Below are 18,982 nucleotides of genomic sequence, written 5' to 3' on the forward strand. Positions count from 1 at the left end.
GTAATACTGTATTACATTATATGATATTTTATTTATAATTGCTTATGTTATTGTATTATTCTTTTGCTTCTGGAACAATCCTGACCCAGTAGTTCACTTGGTACTTCTTTCCCAGTTCCTCTTCAGTACAAAAAATCCCCCAAAACAATCACTATACTAAAACAGCATGTCACTTTATTTTTGTCTTCCTCCATTGACACAAAACTGCCTCATTAGAGAACAACAAAGAGACAGACACAATGTTGGCACTGTGCATGCAGAGACAATTAAACTCAACACAACACCACTTCACAGATCACTGCCCTTTTCCCAGGGCCAAGGCACAAAGGCGATTAATAATTAAATAAAGATAATAACAATAATGTCATTAATTATAGTACAACATTTAAAATGCAGCAAAACCATCTCCACATAGCACAGTTTTAAAGTGTATGAGTACGGACACGGGCCAGTTAAAGCTGACTTGATGTCCTTTTAATGCTTCTTTGGATGGACTGTTTCTCCTCTGGTCAGTTTTCTATGCATTTTTGCGTCCTGTGTCTATTTCCTCATTGCCTGGGCTGGACTGGGGTTGGCCGGATGAGGCTGGGGGTGGGCAGGACTAGGCTAGGCTGTGGCGGACGGTGTGCACTGTACATCCCTTCCTGTGGGGAGTTCTGACCAGAGCCCATTGTATCTGTAGACTGTCCAGAACTCTGAGGTCAGTTTGTTGTCTGGGGGTGTCCAGTATGACCCGTCGGAGAGGTCACTCGGCAGGCTCACCCGTGTCCCCTTTGGTTTTGGGCTCCTGCCACCACTCGGCATAGATTGACTCCTCATAGTCCCCTATGCCCTCAAACTCTGCATCTGGAGGGTCTGGGGGCCCTGTAGTTGTTTCTTCCGGGCTCACCACATCCTACAAGGACACAACAGAGACAGGCTCTTAATGGAGCAGAACAATCATATTCACTGTACCTCAGGTTTCACTATACCACACATCCTTGGATAAGATCAATATTGTAGACTGTGACCACACCGCAGTTTTTTTCCTAATCCCTTCACCCCCCTCTCTGGGTGTTTGTTTTCCCATCACTGTTGAGCTACTAGTGCAGCCAAACACATACGTCTCAGTCACCAACACCTCCCTGCCACATGCCACAGTCAGCTGGGAAATCAGACTCTCTGCCCTGGCTACTGGCTCTGTCTGTCCCCAAATCACTGCTCCCGCACTCTCCACCTTTCTGCCACACCCACTGCCCCTCCCTCTCTTTACACTGTCTGCTTCTCCTATCCTGCCAAGTTGACCTAGGAGTAGGTGATCAGCCCACTGCTCCATTTTCACTGCATGGACCCTGTATCAACACCCACATGCTCTGTCCTATTTCTGAGAAGCTGGGTGTCAGAAGTCTGAACTAGCTCCTCAAGGCCACACAGAACTATTCTCCCTTCTAGTATAACTCACAATATATAGCTATGTAACATGTGATTAAAATCCTTTTTATCGAGTTTGTGTGTGAAAATGAACCCTGAGGTATAGCATTTTTGTAAAACAAAGTCAATGGCCTTTTACTGGGCTGATTTATAACCATGTAGTACCAATAAACTTCCATTGGTTTTGCTTTCTTATAGAATCACCATCCTGGGTACTTTATACAGTAGCAGTCAAAAGTTTGGACACACCTACTCATAGAAGGGTTTTTTTTTTTCTTTATTTTTACCGTTTTCCACATTTTAGAATAATGGTAAAGCCATCAACTGTGAAACACAAATGGAATTATGCAGTGACCAAAAAAAGTGTTAAACAAATGAAAACTATCTTATATTTTAGATTCTTCAAAGTAGTCAGAATTGCCCCTGGAGTTCTCACCTCATCATCTGTCTGCAGGTAATTCATTGCAAACTCCAGCATCTCCTTCTGTGTAGTGGTCTGGTTAAAGTATCGAAGTGCCTCCTGCAGGAAGGAGAAGAAAATATACCATTACCATGAAGACATAACATTATCATGTTGTCTTCCACAAATGCAGCACACACTTTCATTGTTTAGTCTTTTTATCCGTCATCTGGTCAAAATGCAGCAATCTGTTACACTAGTGTGTTGTAAGAGTTAGTGGAAGAGAAACCAAGAGTGAAGTGTGAGTGGGATTGTTCCTCAGCTGAAATTGCCACTTTGTAAAATTCGATATCTACGTGATGTTGGCTGACACTGCAGTCACAGTAGTAGTTAGGCTGGGAATGCTAAAACCACGACCGCAAGCAAATAGAGGGATTCTGGTTGCTTTAATTGCTATGTTGACTGCAAGAAAATTACTGAAGCCATTTTGTGCTCTCCTTTTTAATTGATTTCTATGGAGCATCTGAACGTTGCTCCAAGCATTACAGTAGCATCATCAAACTTGCATTCTGATTCTCCCACATTTCCCATGACACTACCAACACTTCTATGCAGTAATATATATAATATATATATAATATACAAGAAAAGAAAAGATTTCAGCATTATAGGTAGGGGAAACAAGATGCAGCCTAAAGAGGTGGGTCTTTGCTCTGCAGCAGAAGATGGTAAGTGACTCTGCTATGGGAAGCTCATGTTACCACATCAGGGCAAAAGGAGACAGAGGGTGTAACCAACATGTGTGGTCCTGAGTGGGAGGGACACCCAGGCATCCTAAGACTGAAAAGCAAGCTGGCCTGGTGGACATATTCACATTTACTCTCCAATGATTCACTGTTCTGATGGAGGCTGCAGGAACCAAACATGTGTGGACAGAGCCCTGCATCACTCACCCCTGATAAAGACCAGCGCGAAACTGATACTGAAAATCCTGTCCTGAAAGCAACATTTGGGAAATTCAGCTCACTGCCCAGCCTCACAAAGAAAGGATTGTCCCAGTGAGGCTTGGCTGTCTAAAGGGACAGGGAACCTTAAACAGGCAGCACTTACTCCAGCCCTGAGACTCTTTCAAATACCCCAGATCACTTTGAATGCCATGATAAAGCCTGTGTTGCCGTAAAATCGTTTTTAAGGCACCTGGGTCTTTTGTTTTAAAGAACTGGGGCTTTTCGCCATATTATTCATTTCACGACTCATCATTCAGATCTTCCAACTTCCAACTTCAAAGACCCTTTGACCTTTGCAGTCATTTACCAGAGGGCGACTCACAAATTCAGCATGATTATTAAACAGGGGATATGAAATGAGCTGAAAAGCATGGAGCGGTGACCACACTGGGGGTGCGTGTGGCAGACACTCACCCGACGAGGCTTGAAGTGGCCATCCTCTAGGCCCCACTGCTCACGGTAGAAGCGGTAATACACCATGTTCTGCCGCATGACCTGGTCGTCAGGGTCAAAGAGCATATAGCTGGCTGCGCAGGGGGCGGCGTTGCGCACATCGTTCACTGCACAGAGAACACAAGATGATTTATCTACAGTGTGACAGACATTCATTCAGGATAAACAGCTTCACTTGAGGACAAATGTGAACACATCATTTTTCACAGTTATAAAAATAATGAAAGCAAACAGAAAAGCAAAAGGGTGGATAATTCAATTATGGAAAATGAACATAATGTCAAATGAAAAAGACAAACTGCACCATAAATATAAAGGGAATACTGAAAGAGCTTTTGAGTGCCAGTGCTAGTCAGCTAACCCTTGAAACACTTGAAGAAAGCCAACAACACTGAGGAAATCATGTCAGAGTTCTGGTTTCCACTGACCCACCCTGATAATATGTGCTATTTTGATGCAAGTCAATACGGAGGTTTGCCTTTCAGCTGATGGAGCCTCACCAAGGAATCACTTGCTAAAATACTGTAGCAAAGGATGCTGGTTATGAGTGAATTTAGCTTATAGCTTGAACAGGTAAACAACTGTTTATTTTCTAGCTTGAACTATCAATGCTATGTGAAAAAGACTGAGCTACTGAAAGTGAAATAAGGTCATGCTGGTCATGATATTTAATATATTACGAACAAACTTAATTCCACCTGACTGGTTCCTGGCAATCATATAATCCTATCTGGGGTTGACTAATATATGTGCACTGATATACAGCCTGTGACAGTTTGCAACGGAATAGCCCCCTGCTCATCTCAGGTATAGCTAACCTACAGCTAAAGTGGATCAGTGCAAACGGGTAGAGGTGCAAATTAGAAAACATTCTCCACACAACTTACACTTATAGTAGGCAAACTGCAGGTAGTGATACATGGTTGCCACAAACTTTTCAACAAAGAACCCCCCTACGTTGGGCGTCAGATTCTCCTCACATTTCACTTTACACTTCAGAGCTTCTCTGTAGAGATCTAGGACACAGGGAAGGGTATGAAATCAGGAATCAGTTAGCAGTTTTTTTTGTATGTCAGCATGCCAAGTAATTGAAGCTGATGTTTGCAACAAGCAAGACCTCCTTTCTTTGAAATACTTGCACATGGATTTGTTGCACATGGACTGATCTTCAAAACGCTCTAACTGCAGTGGCAATCTCAATAGGGAAGGCACATCACTGCAATACCTCTGAGCCAATCAATTCGAATGCCAAGTATTCATAAAAAATTTAGACCACTGATTAAAATCCCAGAATACTGCATAAAACTGGAGATGGAGGCGGTCACGCAGTGTGACACAGAGACAGAGTGGGCCACACTGACCTGCCAAGGAAGCGTAAAAATCTTTGGTCTCTGTAAATTCATAGGTCCCCTCGCAACCCGCCAGACAGAGATCGTAGGCCTTAAAGAACTCGCTGGCTGCCTGCTCCATGTCCCTGGCACTGCTGCTGAAATCGCCTGCGTTGAAGAGTTTCACCGCTTTCAGGAAAACACCCTAGAGCACAAGAGAACAGGCTGCAAACACACCACGCAAATAAAAGGGGAGAGCTGTGGAAGAATGAGCACAAATACCATTGTCATGCCTGTGTTTTAATCAGAACCAGACATACTGTAATGAAATTCACACAGCATTTCATTCACTTCAGCTGAAGACTTCTGAAGTCTGTTTTTCATTGACTAACTAGTAACAACTAGTAGCAACACTGACTGAACATTAACCTATTAGAGAACCATCGGGTCTGCATTTGGGTGGAATGTCTCGGCCACACCCACCTCGTAGGGCCTCTCCTCATGGTCGATGAGATAGTCCTCCAGGTCAAACAGGGTCTTGTAGTAGTTCATGTTCTTGGTAATGTAAGGGTCAGTGGGGTTCTTCTGCAGGAAGGTGTGGGCCGCAGACACGGCCCGCTCCAGGTTGTTTAACTGCAGAGGGACAGGAATGTGGAGATGGTGAGTGATGCCATGCAGTAGCACACAGCGGTCTGACCTGAGGCATCTCTCTGTACTCACACCATTACAGGAACTCAACAGGACCATGAATCACTGCTCTGGTTTAGTTGTGAGAGCACAGAGAATGAAGGATGCTTAATCTCACTCTTGTACTGTAATCATTGCTGGGCAGGACCTCAGATAGATGCTGGAGTTGGGCTCCAAAATGCCACCATATATGTAAAATATTCAGAAACAACTGCAATCACATACCGTAAAATTTTAGTAAAGAGCTTTGATCAAATTAATCATCTGCATTATAATTATTCCTTTTGGGACGTGGCTTTCCCAATTCCCCTGTTTTGTTCATGGCATGAAGCTGGCAATATAAGGTTAGCTCTCTTTCTGGCCATACAGTAAGCCAAATTGGTCTTCTCATATCCTCGTCCCTGTGCTGTTGTTAGCCCAGCTGAATGTGTCACTGACCACCCACACTCTCCAGCCCTAGAGGGCATGGGGGTGATATAGAATGTGTAGTGTAGACACAGGTTTAGATCGGCTCTAAGGGGGGTTAACTTCCAGCTGAGGGTCAGGAATCCTTACCAGACCTTTAACCCAGTGCCCACCCTGAAAAACAGATCCGTTAACGTAACCCTTGGCAACCAGGGGCTGTAACGGTGCAGGGGGGTGTGAAGCTCCAGTCCTGGGGTGTGACTCGCTGTGACCCAACTGCTCATCTAGATGAATGGCCGTTAAGTCAGGAGCAAAAATACAAACAAACAAAAATAACCAGAGCTACTGGCTCAGCTGACATTCAATGTAGAAAATTCAGTCTGAGAGGATGGAGGTATAAAGCGGGCAATGAGCTTTCCTGTTGTTACAAAAATCAGTGCGGCCTTTTAACAAATGATCAAATAAGTGGATCTACTCTTATTAAAAACAATGGTAAATGAAAATACGCTAAACAGAAGTGAATGAGCTACTTGGCTTGGGAGACCCAGCCCACCTTTATATTGTATTTCCCAGTGAGAGTTCTACATATTGAACTGAACTTCGCTGAACTTAGGTTTATAGGTCTAATCAGGACAACACAGTGCAGCTTTCTAACTTAAAGGCTGAGTATCATAGTATGAGGATCGGATGAACGGGCCACAAGTTTTTCAGCGAATTTATATTCAGCTATCGCACTCACAAGTTGAAAAGTAATAAATATAAAGGGTCATGTCAGGTCATAGCATTTCCAACAAATTTTCCCTTATCATCCAATTTACATGATCGAATATATATTCTAGCTCTTTTGGGTTAACGCAACTAAAATGAATGAGAAATACTCACGTCCACATGACCCGTTTTCTTACACTATCCTTTGGGCGCAGTTCTTAGACAACGAATCTGCCTCATACGTGCGATTCTGAGGTAGGGAAGAATGAACGATTGTTCGAGAAAGGGGCATGCAGCGTTTATAGACCTGGGCATATTTTTGGGGGACGTGGCAGCTGCGGCTCCCAGCAGCGCCTTCACCGCTCTCGGCTAGAGGGCTACAGCGAGTCACGGAAAAATTTAATCTTGTGGAGCAGAGATTTCCACATGGCCGCTCGCGCATTCCTGCTTATGAAGAAAATAAGGAAAAGCCGGCCAAAGTCATTTTGAGTCTCTAAAAACGTCTCATTAGTAATGTGCAGAGTAGGTAACACATCAAAATGTATCCATACAAGCGATAGCACGTAATGTTGCGAAAAAGAACAGAATATTCTCACGTAACTGCAGATAACGCAGCTCCTGGTGTTTTAGCGTGATGAACTAGGTAAGGGGGATTTTTTAGATAGACGCAATTGTGATACTGATTAAGGCAAAGCTTGTAGGCTGTATAAATTAGGTTTACTATAAAGTTTAAAACTGTTCATGAGTGCACAAATACGACTTTTATGTAGCAGCAACGGGCCTAAATACTGGTCTTTGGACACTGACAGCTTTGAAAGGTTCCTCATGGAAAACCACTGAATAATGCAACGGGTATAAAAGCAACTGAAAGGTACTGCCAGAACGCCACAAGCGTTTTTTTAAAATACCTGACTAACTGCTGGTGTTATAAGCTCTGAACCGCTCCTTTTCTATCACAAAAGCAGGTACGTTTCCGCTATACTGGAATAATAATAAACAACTTCTGTAGCGATGTTTTCCCGAAACGAAAGCAATTAAAGCAAGATACAACTTAACTTAAAGGACATTCTCACCTGGTAATATGCGTATTGTATATAACGGTAGGGAACCCTTTTCTCGAACGCGTCCAAGATGTCCCTCCTGGGAGAGGACATCTTGAACACGGGAAAGTTCACCTTGCACTTTTTGATGCAGGATGCCCGGAGTAAGATGTGCCGCAGAATCCTGAGATTGTTATCGGCATAAAGGGGGTCGTGGTCTCGACTGACATGGCTGCAGTTTTGGCTACAAAAAGCCTCGCTGTCTTTCAGGAGCCGGTGCAAACGCAAACTTAGCTCCAAGTATTTGATGCTGTCCCTCCAGTTTTGCGCGGCGTACTGGTCCAACGCATATCCGTAGGCAGATTCAAGGGGCATGAGATCACTTTGCGGAAAGCTCTTGAAACTGTATTTCTCGTACTGCCCGTCTACCACCACAGCTACCAACGCCGTCCACAATAGGAGCGGGAGCAGGGCTCTTTTAACCGATAGTGCGTTCGGGGCCATGTTCCGCTACTCTCCCGTGTTCTACTCCAAGACGAGCACTCTCAAAAGATGTTCATGTCTGTCTGCACGTATAACAGTTCGTGTGATGAATGGAATCGAAGGAGGGGAGAGCGAAGCTTGGGTCGAGTTTTTCTGGAGTGTTGGACAGAAGTCAGTCTGCCGCAGTCACTCAGGTTAGGGATTTCCCCGGGTCATAAAGCCTGCAAGCTCCCAATGCGAACAGAGTAGGCCACAGAATGCGAGGCTATAGTAGCTGATTCTACAGAAATAGTTAATTTACAGTGTAAACCTGTTTATATTTTACTACACCGTAATGACTGTACCTAAACTGACAACCTAAACAACTAACATATTTTATGTGCTAAGAAAACGGTGAAATGCAACCAGAGTGTCTGATGACACATAAGAACCTTAAGTAAAGTCGCGTCAAGCTGTAAAACAACAACAACAACAACAACAATAATAATAATAATAATAATAATAATAATAATAATAATAATAATAATAGGCCTACGTAGTTTGCAGTCGTTTCTAAAGGCATTTGCAAGTAACAAGCAATTGAATGCGGAGACTGCAAGGTGGGGTATCACCATATCACGAGAATATATTGTGCCCCGTGGCCAGTGAGAGTGACACTTAATGGCATGTGCTGCTCCAGTGTTCGGACGCTTCAACAGCCTATCCTTAAAGACTCTTCGTAGTCCACCAAAAAACTAGAGATGCCGTATGGAATTAATTAGCTTGAAACAATACAACTATTTTCTGGTAAAGGCTAAGTCACTGAATATGACAATTGGTTCAAACGTTTCGAGCCTCGCAGATTTATTTTTGGAGTCTAACATCACAATTCCATGTAAGAATGATACTTTCCAATGTGCCAATAAATAGTTTATGTTTTTATTGGTTGAAAATGCGCCATAAGAAAGAATTAATATTGCTATACTAAATAAATATTATATATATAATATATATATAATATTTATATATAATATATATATATATATAATATTAGCCTTAATTAGCCTCAACGTAGATTCTAGCTGGATTTATGGAATTTGGGGTGGGATACAGCCCAAGCTTTAGGACCCTGTTGCACTTAAATGACAGTTCGGTACCGGGGCTTCCTGTAAAATCCAGATGGGTGTTAACTTAACGAGCATCTGCTTTAGCAAATATGTGCATATACAGTTAAATCAAATAAAGCACTTCATTGCTGCTTAACAAATGTGATGCACCTACGTTCATAGCAGAAAATACGTTTTTCAAGTGAGACAAATAAAGTTCCAGACTCCAAAAGGAATAGTTCCGCCCTCAAAACTAAGACGGCTAGATTCAACTTGCAGTTAGCCGAAGGCCCCTTGAACACGTTTACAGAATCTGAGAAATTGGGGGCGTGGAGATATTGATGTAGCCCCCCTTATTTGAAATGAATGCGGGATATTTTTGCGAAGATACGCACTTCTCTGCAGCAACGTACAGCTGATAGCTAGGAGGGCTGCTGAGAAGTCGCAAAAAGCTTAAAGTAGATGTAGCTAGCCTCTGATTCAGCTCGTTTGATCGACAAAAAGTACCATCGACCCAGAAGTTTAAGATGGAAGGGAAGTTTGCTTTGGTTTTTCTTTGTTTGACGGGAGTGTATGTGGGATGTAACCCCAGTCCATTAGAGGATGTGGTCATTGATCGCTATTATATTCCCAGAGTTTGTCCAAGGGAAGTTCAAACAGGAGATTTTATCCGTTATCACTACAACGGCACGTTCACGGACGGAAAGAAGTTCGATTCGAGGTAACGTTTTTACATAGCATGCACGTTATGTGTTGAGCGCATCTTCTGCAACGAACTGAGCATGTTATGTGGCCATTCTTCATGCGACATGCAACTGTAGCCTATGCCACACAGGTGGCAGCTTTTTGGTAATTCTTTCAATCAGGCTGTATGACCGAGAAACGGCGATAAACATCACCGCTTTCATTGCTAGAACGTAGAAGCGCCTGCCAGATTGATCTGGACGACATTTTAAAAATTTTCAACGCCAGACCGCCCTGTGCAGAAGTATGCGTAGACGTGTCATGGGAAAGTTCCGTTTGAAACGGGATCATCTTTTCAGCAACAATAGGCTATATTGAGCCCATGCCTTGTTATACATTGACGATACCGTAAGATAACAGAAATGCACAATTATATGAGGAGGTGTGAATTTAACTAGAAAACAGTTTATTGTAAATGAAATCGATATCTTATAGTAGCCTGAGTGAGCTAAATTAATTCAAAACGTATGCATAGTCATGATTAACATTTTCCTGAAAATATTGGCACTGAAACCGTCTTCTCACCGGCGTCTTTATGTGATGTTAATCATATGAATATTAACTCGACCTTTTCTGCAGTAATTCCGTAAGGGGGTGTAACTGTGTAATATAGGCTACGACGTAGTCCATTGTGCGCACTACGTTTTAACCGCATGATAGTTGCAGTAGCCGCTTCCGTTTAATCGGCCACTCTAACGTCGACTTAGGGAAACCAGAGACACTGTACTATATAATAATAGGTAGGCTACTCATGATGAAAACCACTTGTACATGCATGCACGCATTATTTGTGTGTTTAGCAGCCACTCTTAACGGGGGCATTTTAGGGCAGTTTACATAGTATGCATTCATGAAGCTGTATATTCTGACGCCATAATGTAATGTTATAACAGTACCTATAATTCCTAAATGTCATTAATTGACTCCAGTGTATGTGAAATTTATTTCATATGGTTGAGAAGCTGTAATAATATTATTAACTAATAATATTGTAATACTGTTAAGAAGCTGCTCCCGTAAGGATGTGCTGTGTGGATTTATGAGCGGGTGCCTTTCATTGTAATTGGTGTTTCAGTTCCTCTCTCCCTTTCTGTTGTCCCCTGTTGTTGCAGCCATGACCGCGGTCCCGCTTTCATAGGGCAGGTGGGACTGGGTCGGCTACTCACTGGCATAGACCGTGGCATCCAGGGCATGTGCGTCAATGAGCGCAGGAAGGTGACGGTCCCCCCACACCTGGCCTACGGCACCCTCGGAGCAGGTACCACCCCTTCGCCTCCATCCTTTCCACCGCTCACAGTCAGTCAGTGATCTGCAACTGCATACAGACACACTCAGGTCGGCCAGGTAAAGGGAATGGAGGCCACATATTGAACAGGGCTTTCTGCAAAGTGTATTTCTGATCCCCCACAGAAAACTAACGACTGTGGGTGTCATGCAAGCAAGCAAGCAAGCAACGTTAATTCTATTAGCAACCTTCTGTTAAGTTTGTCCTTCACTGTCACATGGATTCTCAGAATGATTGAGTCTCACAGAATCCTTTGCTTCACTGTCACAGTCTTGATACAGGACTAAGCACAAGTGACATCACACAAAAGTTCACCAATTCCTTTAAGAGCAGTTTTTATTATATTGTTTATTTGCACTGGGTGACTTATATAGCAGAGATTTTTCAATGTATGTTTTTATACAGCTGGGTACTTACTCAGATTTAGTCTGTAATGTCCCTACTGAAATTTTATATTTAAAACCTTGTGGTTCATATGTAATGGTGGTTCACACTTCACATTGCCACCCTAATAAACACTGTAGTATATCTTTGTCAATCAGCTATACATACAAATATAATGTTTACTGTTTGCATTGAATGTCTGCTGACCAACATGTATGACAGAAGCACATAATGTTCCAGTGGAATGATTCTGAGGCAGCTGTACATGGTTTATGCATCTTATATATTTAACTTTGTCAAGTGAAACCTCTTACAACAGCATGGTCTTAAAATTGCGCCAAAGGAAACATATTTCTATATGTTATATACCTGCATGGACAAATATAGGCATGATTGCTTATATCACTGCTCTATCACTGTATCAAAACAGTTATACAGGTATGCATGCACTTACAAATTGAGCACCACCTTGCATTTATGGGTATACATTCAACAAGTGATGAGGCCACACCTTCACATGATTATGATTGGTTAAACATAAGGGATTACTGGGTAATGAGCTGTTTTCAATACAATTAGCAGTAGTCTGTGTATATATATTTCAGTTAAGTGCACTGTTATCAACTGGAAGAAAGAGTCAAGCATCACAATTGGCTGGTCAGCAAGGCTAAACATGGCCTTCCTTTCTTAGGTAACGTGATTCCCCCAGACGCCACGCTGGTGTTTGACTTGATTCTGCTGGACATATGGAACCCGGACGACAAAGTGGAAATACTCACAGTCAGTAAGCCGCAGGCCTGCCGGCGCACTGTGGAGGCCACTGACTTCATCCGGTACCACTACAACGGCACCCTGCTGGATGGCACCCCATTTGACTCCAGGTGGGTGTAGAGAAATCAGAGAGGAACGGGAAGGGGCTGAAAGAGAATGATGTGAGAGGGATGGGGGAAGGACCACCAGTGGGGTGAGCATGCAAGGGACACAGTGTATTGTAACTATGTGTAGCTTGTGAAGGGAAAAGTAAAAGCTCAACCTGCAAAGGGCCCCCTACTGAACTTTATGGGGGTGCCTAGGGTTTTGTGGTATGCCACTGGGAAGGACAAGGAGAAATGAGTGAATACAGAGGTTACATTGTTCTTGAATAAAGCAACTATTTTATTGTCAAAGGAATTAATGCCCAAGCCTATTGTATAGTCATCACTGATTCTGTGGTAGTCTGTCATGAAATTATTTATTGGTTATAGTGACTAAGTAGGTGTCTCATTAGTAGAAGTAAGACCCAAAGTAATGTTGCCCGTGGATGTAATCCATGTGTATGTCTGTGTGTGTGTGTCTGACTTATGCCCTTATAGCTATATGAAGAAGCAGACGTATGACACATATGTTGGACAAGGTGAACTCATCAAGGGGATGGATGAAGGTCTTCTGGGCATGTGCGTGGGAGAGAAGCGGATCATCACCATCCCACCCTTCCTGGCCTATGGAGAGAAGGGATACGGTATCCACAGTTGCTGCTGTCCCCAGCATCTCAGAGCATTCATTTGTTCAGACTAACCAGTAGCTTAACACATGTTGTGAGTGTCCACACCAGGAGGTGGGGAAAGGCCGATCTACTGTGAGAGACTGGAAGCTATTGTCAACCATCAAAACTAACTTTTTAATCTCTGTGTCCTATGTACTGTGAGATAAGCAGCATGTTCAACTGTATCAATTGCAACTTCCCACTTCATCTTTGACACTGTGTAGAACACAGAGCAGTGCACAGATGTGAGTGGGTACGGGGACAGTGATGGCTAAGCTTAGTCTTGGAATGCTAGGGTGTCTAGTCTCAAGTGTCTCAAGTGTGATCTTAATATGGAGTATTACTAGCTTTACTGTTGCTGTAAGCAGTATTCACTGAACCTTTCAAATTCCCCCCCCAGGCACGGTGATCCCTCCTCAGGCCAGCTTGGTGTTTGATGTCCTCCTGGTAGACCTGCACAACCCCAAGGATGACGTCACTGTGGAAAACCAGGAGGTGCCGGAGGCCTGCACACGCAAGTTGGTGGTTGGTGACTTCATCCGCTACCACTATAACGGCACATTCCTGGACGGCACCCCCTTTGACTCTAGGTGAATCACCCGTGCATGAGAAGGTATAGTGCATGGGAAGGAGATGTTGAGGAGAAATGAGAGGTCCTCACAGTCCCAATTGTCCCAAGCTCTCCAGTCTCTCCTATGGTTGTTCAATTTCCATGCTAGAAAGTGTTGCACTCTGATTATTATATATTATATAATGATTACATTACATTATTGGTATTTAGCAGTCGCTCTTATCCAGAGCAACTTACATCGGTTACAGTTTTTTGTTATCCATTTTCACAGCTGGATATTAGCTGAGGCAATTGTGGGTTAAGTACCTTGCCCAACGATACAACAGCGAATCGAACTGCAACCTTTCGGTTACCAGTCCTGCTTCTTTACCACTATGCTACACTGCCGCCAGTGATGACCTATCTGAATGCCAGGACCGCATAATGACTCACTCCCCCCTTTCACTGCAGCTACCAGAGGAACAGCACCTACAACACCTACGTGGGCATGGGCTACGTGATCGCAGGGATGGACAAGGCCCTGCAGGGGGTGTGCATCGGGGAGAGGAGGCGCATCACCATGCCCCCCCACCTGGCCTATGGGGAGAACGGAAACGGTCAGTCTGTGGGAGGGGTTGGATGTGGAGGAGGAGATGAACAGAGGAAGTGTGGAGTTGAGGACAGTCAAGACCAACATTTTACTGCTCGTACAGTACCAATCAAAAGTTTGGACACACCAGATTAAGATAATAGGAAAGATGCATTCAAAGACATTTTGATCTAAAGACTTATGCTTATTTAACTATTTATATTTGTCTTTGAAGAATCTAAAATATAAGATAGTTTTGATTTGTTTAGCACTTTTTTGGTCTATTTGTGTTATTTCATAGTTTTGATGTCTGTACTATTATTCCAAAATGTGGAAAATAGTAAAAATAACGAATAAAAGTTGTGTCCAAACTTTTGACTGGTACTGTATGCTGGAAGAAGAAAACGTGGCTCCCATTTGTTGGAATATTAAAAAAAAGCAAGATTAGGTCCTCAGGATCCTCGCATGCATGTGCTTATCCTGCCAGACCCGGTGAGATCATGGAGAGGAAGAAGGAGGAAGAGGAAGAAAGGTTCAGCACTCCTTGTGTGTGATGCACTAATTCCCTTGTATAGTCACTGCTGCTCACTGACCCTGTCCCTGATTTTCCTGTACTCTCTGTCCTCCCCTTCCCAACCTCTCCTCCCCTTCTGGCACCAGGGGGCTCCATCCCAGGCTCAGCCGTGCTCGTCTTCGACATCCACGTCATCGACTTCCACAACCCCAGCGACCAGGTGGACATCAGGATCACCCACAAGCCGGAGGAGTGCAACCTGACGACCACTACCCATGACCTGATCCAGTACCGCTACAACTGCTCCCTGCTGGACGGCACGCTGCTGTACTCCTCGTGAGTGGCCATCCCCACACACAGACACCCCGCCCCCATCTCACGGAGTCACAGCCAACCACCAGCTGGGCTGAATACATCAGGCCAAACTTCCATATCAATAACACAAATGGCCAACCGATTTAGAAAGGCCACAAGAGAAACAGCCTGAAATGAGGCTTTTAAACTCTGGAGCAAACAGACATCCTGACTCTGTTGCACTGATTCAGAATTACATTAAAGTTTCTTCGCAGTTAGAATATTTCACGTCCTTCATTAGGATGGTTGTTAATTACATAAAACAAAAGGAAACACTTTCTACTGAAGGGTGAAACATAAATGCTGCATAGACACTTATAATAAAACCCATATGAATGTTTATGTCACAATATACTTATAAGATAATGATAGATTGCAAAAGCTGGTTGTCAATACATTATAAAAGATTCAGCTGCCAGAGAGAAGTGCTATAATCTAATTGTTACATACATATAATTTTGTTTAGTTTGGATGCGGCATTCACATTGTGTTATATTACTGGCATACCTAATTAATAGAGCACAGCTGGTGTTTTAACATAAACCTGGCATGTCACCTCTTTATGTTGTGTAGGGACGACTATGACAAACCCCAGGAGACGGTCCTGGGGGCCAACAGGGTGATCGAGGGGCTGGACATGGGCCTGCAGGGCATGTGCGTGGGCGAGAGGAGGGTGGTTATAGTGCCACCCCACCTGGCCCACGGAGAGAGCGGAGGTGATAATTCAGAGAGAATTATTATCATCATTATTACTGCTTATATTAGGCAGATACTGTTACCACTGCTAATGGCTAATGGCCATTAGGAAAAGATACATCAAATCCGTATCGCAGGAGTGACAGGACAGGAAGAAAATGAGCACTGAATGGCTAGTAATGCAGTGAATGACAGTCAAGCTAACAACTAATGCTAAAGTAGCATAAAGCATACTGGCGTAGTTGTCTTTGCATTAGTATCACCATTTGGTGTGTGTAGCTGTCTGAATAACCAGTGTGACCCCCCACCCACTGCAGGAGGTGGTGTACCTGGCAGTGCAGTGCTGCTCTTTGAGCTGGAGCTGATTGACCTCCAGAAGGGGGTGCCGGATGGATTCAATTTTGTGTGGCTGAATGAGAGTCCAAAGCAAATCTTCCAGGCTATGGATATGAACAATGACAGCGAGGTGCCCCTGGAGGAGGTTAGTGACACCCCATTCTGGGTCACCTCCCAGCCAAACGTGGACAAGGGAGTCTGAACAAAAGCAAAAGTTTAGTCTCTTATGGGACTGTCATTAGTCTGTTCAGGTATCCATTTCATCCCATTTTCATCAGGAACACACTCTTCTCCTTCTTCCCTCTTTTCAGTTCTCCACCTTCATCAAGATTCAGGTGGCGGAGGGCAAAGGTCGCCTGCGGCCAGGCCAGGACCCTGATGTCATCATCAAAGACATGTTCACCAACCAGGATCAAAACAGCGACGGCAAGATTGTTCCAGACGAGCTGAAGCTGAAGGTGGACGATGTAGAGGTACGGCACGATGAACTGTGAAGGAGACACGAGGTGACACAGACACACGGACAGCAAGCGAGGGACAGACATAAATGTGATGTCCATATCTGCTCAGTTGCCACCCAGAGCCACCAATCAGTCGATGCCCTGCCTCACCACAGATTTCTATTGACAAGATATATTTATTCTTTCTGATAGAAGAAAAATATATTTTTAAATGAAATTACATTAATTTCTTAAAATCATTCTGACATACTGAAGAAAATTGGCTTTCATTTAAATTTTACAGTTTGAACCATTGGCAAATGTCTTCACTGTACTCATCTAGTTGTTGCACTTCAGACTTTTCAAAGTTGTTAATATGCAGTATTTTTTTCTAAGTTGCTGAGTATACACAACAGATAGAAAAAGGTAGATGGTTCTTGAATAATTATGGGAGGGCTCAACACAAGCCGGAAGTTGCCACTGTACTCCTAAACATCCTCTTCCTGAAATATGTTTTTAGCTTGTTTTTCGGGTTAAAAGAAAAAAGCAAAGTGACACAAGGGTCCCATTCATTCCCTCAGAGAAGCATCTGCAGGATCAGATATTCCCCTGACTGCATTGCATCTCTCAACTCAATAAATTCTACCACCTCTGCTGTTCTGAGTGCTCTGCTCTGCAGTGAATGACTTCCTCTTTGAAGTCACTGCCTTCAGGTCAGACCAGGGCTGCATTTGAGGAATGTCTTCAACACTTTTCAGCACTTCAACAAAGCACTCTGGATGTAATATTTGCCCACAGAAGCTGATTTTAAGTTACTTCATAACACTAAAACCACTGTCATTCAAGGCAGCTCTACTTTGTGAAATGTCACTCATCTTTTTTTTTGGTTGAAAAAAAGCCTTGAGATTAACTTTTGTTTTTTGCTTTAGTATACTGGCATTGGAACAGCTTTGTAGTCTGTTTCATAGGTTGTCTTTTCAGGAGGTAATTGTTGTGGACTTGAGATTGCTGAAGGTATGCATGGTTCTGTCAGTCTCTAACCATAAAAATGGTGTAAAAATTGGGATGTACATTTAGTGTGGGTATTTTGTGCAATATAAGAAAAAACCTCAAAGTGCCTTCCATTGTGTTCTTTAACACAGAATAAACAGCTGTTTTATTTAAAAAAAAAAAACCTGCTGGCTACTTTATTTTAATGAATTGAATATTCCTACATGTGATGGTACAGTTCACCACGAGACCCTGCCAACAAGAGCTCTTATATCTTGAAGCTTATATTCATTGCTGTAGTTATCTTTTAATTTCTTTGGACACATACATGCAGAAGGTGAAGCAAATGGTTCAGTTTTTCATCATAAAATGTATGATTCATGAGTGTGACAAACAGAAGCAAATAAACAGACATACATGGTGAATACAGAGGTGAAGGTTTCCATCTTTTTTCCCATTAATTCCATAAAGTCCATTCATAGGAGTGCATTTGGTTATATTGTCAAAGATCTTATTTCCTGCTTTCAGCTTATTATCAGAGACCATGTCAAACTAAAACCAAGAGATTTTCACATGCTGTTCATTTTTATTCTAGATAGGGTGAAAATAAAACTTTACATGGGTTTCAGATGCAACTGTTTGAACAAAATCCTGCTGGGCATGTTTTCTCCATTACTTCACATTATTAAAACGAATGAAATCTATTACATGTAGTGCTTTGGCCCCTTCCAAGAAAATGCAATACATAAGTGATGTCCCATTTACTGGGGGAAAACTGAATTTGACTTTTGAATGTTAAAATGTTGCCACTGATGGATTTTTTTTTTGTTCACAGATCGTTTTGTTAATAATAATATTAAAAAAGAATTATTTCAACAAACTAAAACTGAAAAGACTAGAATTCAAGTAGCAATTACATACTTTTTGTTAAAATATCGACCAAATATTGTGATTTTTCTAACTTTTACTTCAAAACAAAAGTGTGAAGTTTTTGTAAAACATGCAACTGGGACAAGAAATTGTTAACAAGACTAAAGCTGATGATTAACACAACTTTCAGACATTTCATTGGTATTACTTTCAAAATGTTAACCATTACATCAAATTACAGAATCCAATAGGCAAAACAAAAAGGCACTAAATTTTCTCCCATGTGTTTCTAAAAATACACAAGCTAGCTTACTTTAATGATCAGATTGCTAATCACGTGAGCAGTAAGGAGGACAATTTACACACATTCTCCCTAGCTTAAGTAACGTTCTAAAACACGGATGGAGTTCCTGATGGATGGACTGATTAGGGGGGTAAGGGATGAGTGATGCACAAAAGCCCTCAATTACAAAAATTTCAGACGAATTTCAGTAATTCACCTAGCAACAGTGGGAGTAACAACCTCTGCCGACTGAGGCTGGACCCCTGGATGGCATCATAACATCTAAATACAGCTTCCAATTTTACTGACAAAATCTAGTCTCCCTACAAAGTTTTGTATTATAGACCATGATTGTAAGGCTGTTCTTTTTATTCCTGGCCGCTGCCTATGTATACATGCGCCACTGACACCTAAATGTC

At 42.7% G+C, this 18,982-nt stretch overlaps 2 protein-coding genes across 2 annotated transcripts; one reads left to right on the forward strand and one right to left on the reverse strand.

Moving 5' to 3' along the window:
• Nucleotides 1-501: 501 nt before the first annotated feature.
• Nucleotides 502-8,047, reverse strand: p3h4 (prolyl 3-hydroxylase family member 4 (inactive)). The gene is made up of 7 exons (XM_036552521.1): nucleotides 7,472-8,047; nucleotides 5,082-5,231; nucleotides 4,632-4,803; nucleotides 4,158-4,286; nucleotides 3,232-3,377; nucleotides 1,847-1,930; nucleotides 502-895 (listed from the first exon to the last, which is right to left on the reverse strand). The coding sequence occupies exons 1-7, from the start codon at nucleotides 7,940-7,942 to the stop codon at nucleotides 746-748; spliced, it is 1,302 nt and encodes a 433-aa protein (XP_036408414.1). The 5' UTR covers nucleotides 7,943-8,047; the 3' UTR covers nucleotides 502-745.
• A 1,393-nt stretch (nucleotides 8,048-9,440) lies between these two features.
• Nucleotides 9,441-16,581, forward strand: LOC118794295 (peptidyl-prolyl cis-trans isomerase FKBP10-like). Its single transcript, XM_036552520.1, has 10 exons — nucleotides 9,441-9,727; nucleotides 10,863-11,008; nucleotides 12,111-12,300; nucleotides 12,772-12,917; nucleotides 13,342-13,531; nucleotides 13,963-14,108; nucleotides 14,741-14,930; nucleotides 15,522-15,664; nucleotides 15,962-16,125; nucleotides 16,292-16,581. Exons 1-10 carry the CDS (start codon nucleotides 9,534-9,536, stop codon nucleotides 16,472-16,474), a joined length of 1,692 nt encoding a protein of 563 aa, XP_036408413.1. The 5' UTR covers nucleotides 9,441-9,533; the 3' UTR covers nucleotides 16,475-16,581.
• The last annotated feature ends 2,401 nt before the right edge of the window (nucleotides 16,582-18,982 follow it).

The sequence above is a fragment of the Megalops cyprinoides genome, chromosome 19, assembly GCF_013368585.1.
Source record: "Megalops cyprinoides isolate fMegCyp1 chromosome 19, fMegCyp1.pri, whole genome shotgun sequence".
NCBI lineage: Eukaryota > Metazoa > Chordata > Actinopteri > Elopiformes > Megalopidae > Megalops > Megalops cyprinoides.

Bases quoted from the DNA above. Each gene is read 5' to 3' on its own strand.
- p3h4 (XM_036552521.1), bottom strand. From the start codon at position 7,942: ATGGCCCCGAACGCACTATCGGTTAAAAGAGCCCTGCTCCCGCTCCTA. The intron at 5,232-7,471 runs GTGAGAATGTCC...GTCCCTCTGCAG, and splicing joins TACAATACGCATATTACCAG to TTAAACAACCTGGAGCGGGC. The intron at 4,287-4,631 runs GTCAGTGTGGCC...CCTGTGTCCTAG, and splicing joins TTTTTACGCTTCCTTGGCAG to ATCTCTACAGAGAAGCTCTG.
- LOC118794295 (XM_036552520.1), top strand. From the start codon at position 9,534: ATGGAAGGGAAGTTTGCTTTGGTTTTTCTTTGTTTGACGGGAGTGTAT. The intron at 13,532-13,962 runs GTGAATCACCCG...CTTTCACTGCAG, and splicing joins GGCACCCCCTTTGACTCTAG to CTACCAGAGGAACAGCACCT. The intron at 14,109-14,740 runs GTCAGTCTGTGG...TTCTGGCACCAG, and splicing joins CTATGGGGAGAACGGAAACG to GGGGCTCCATCCCAGGCTCA.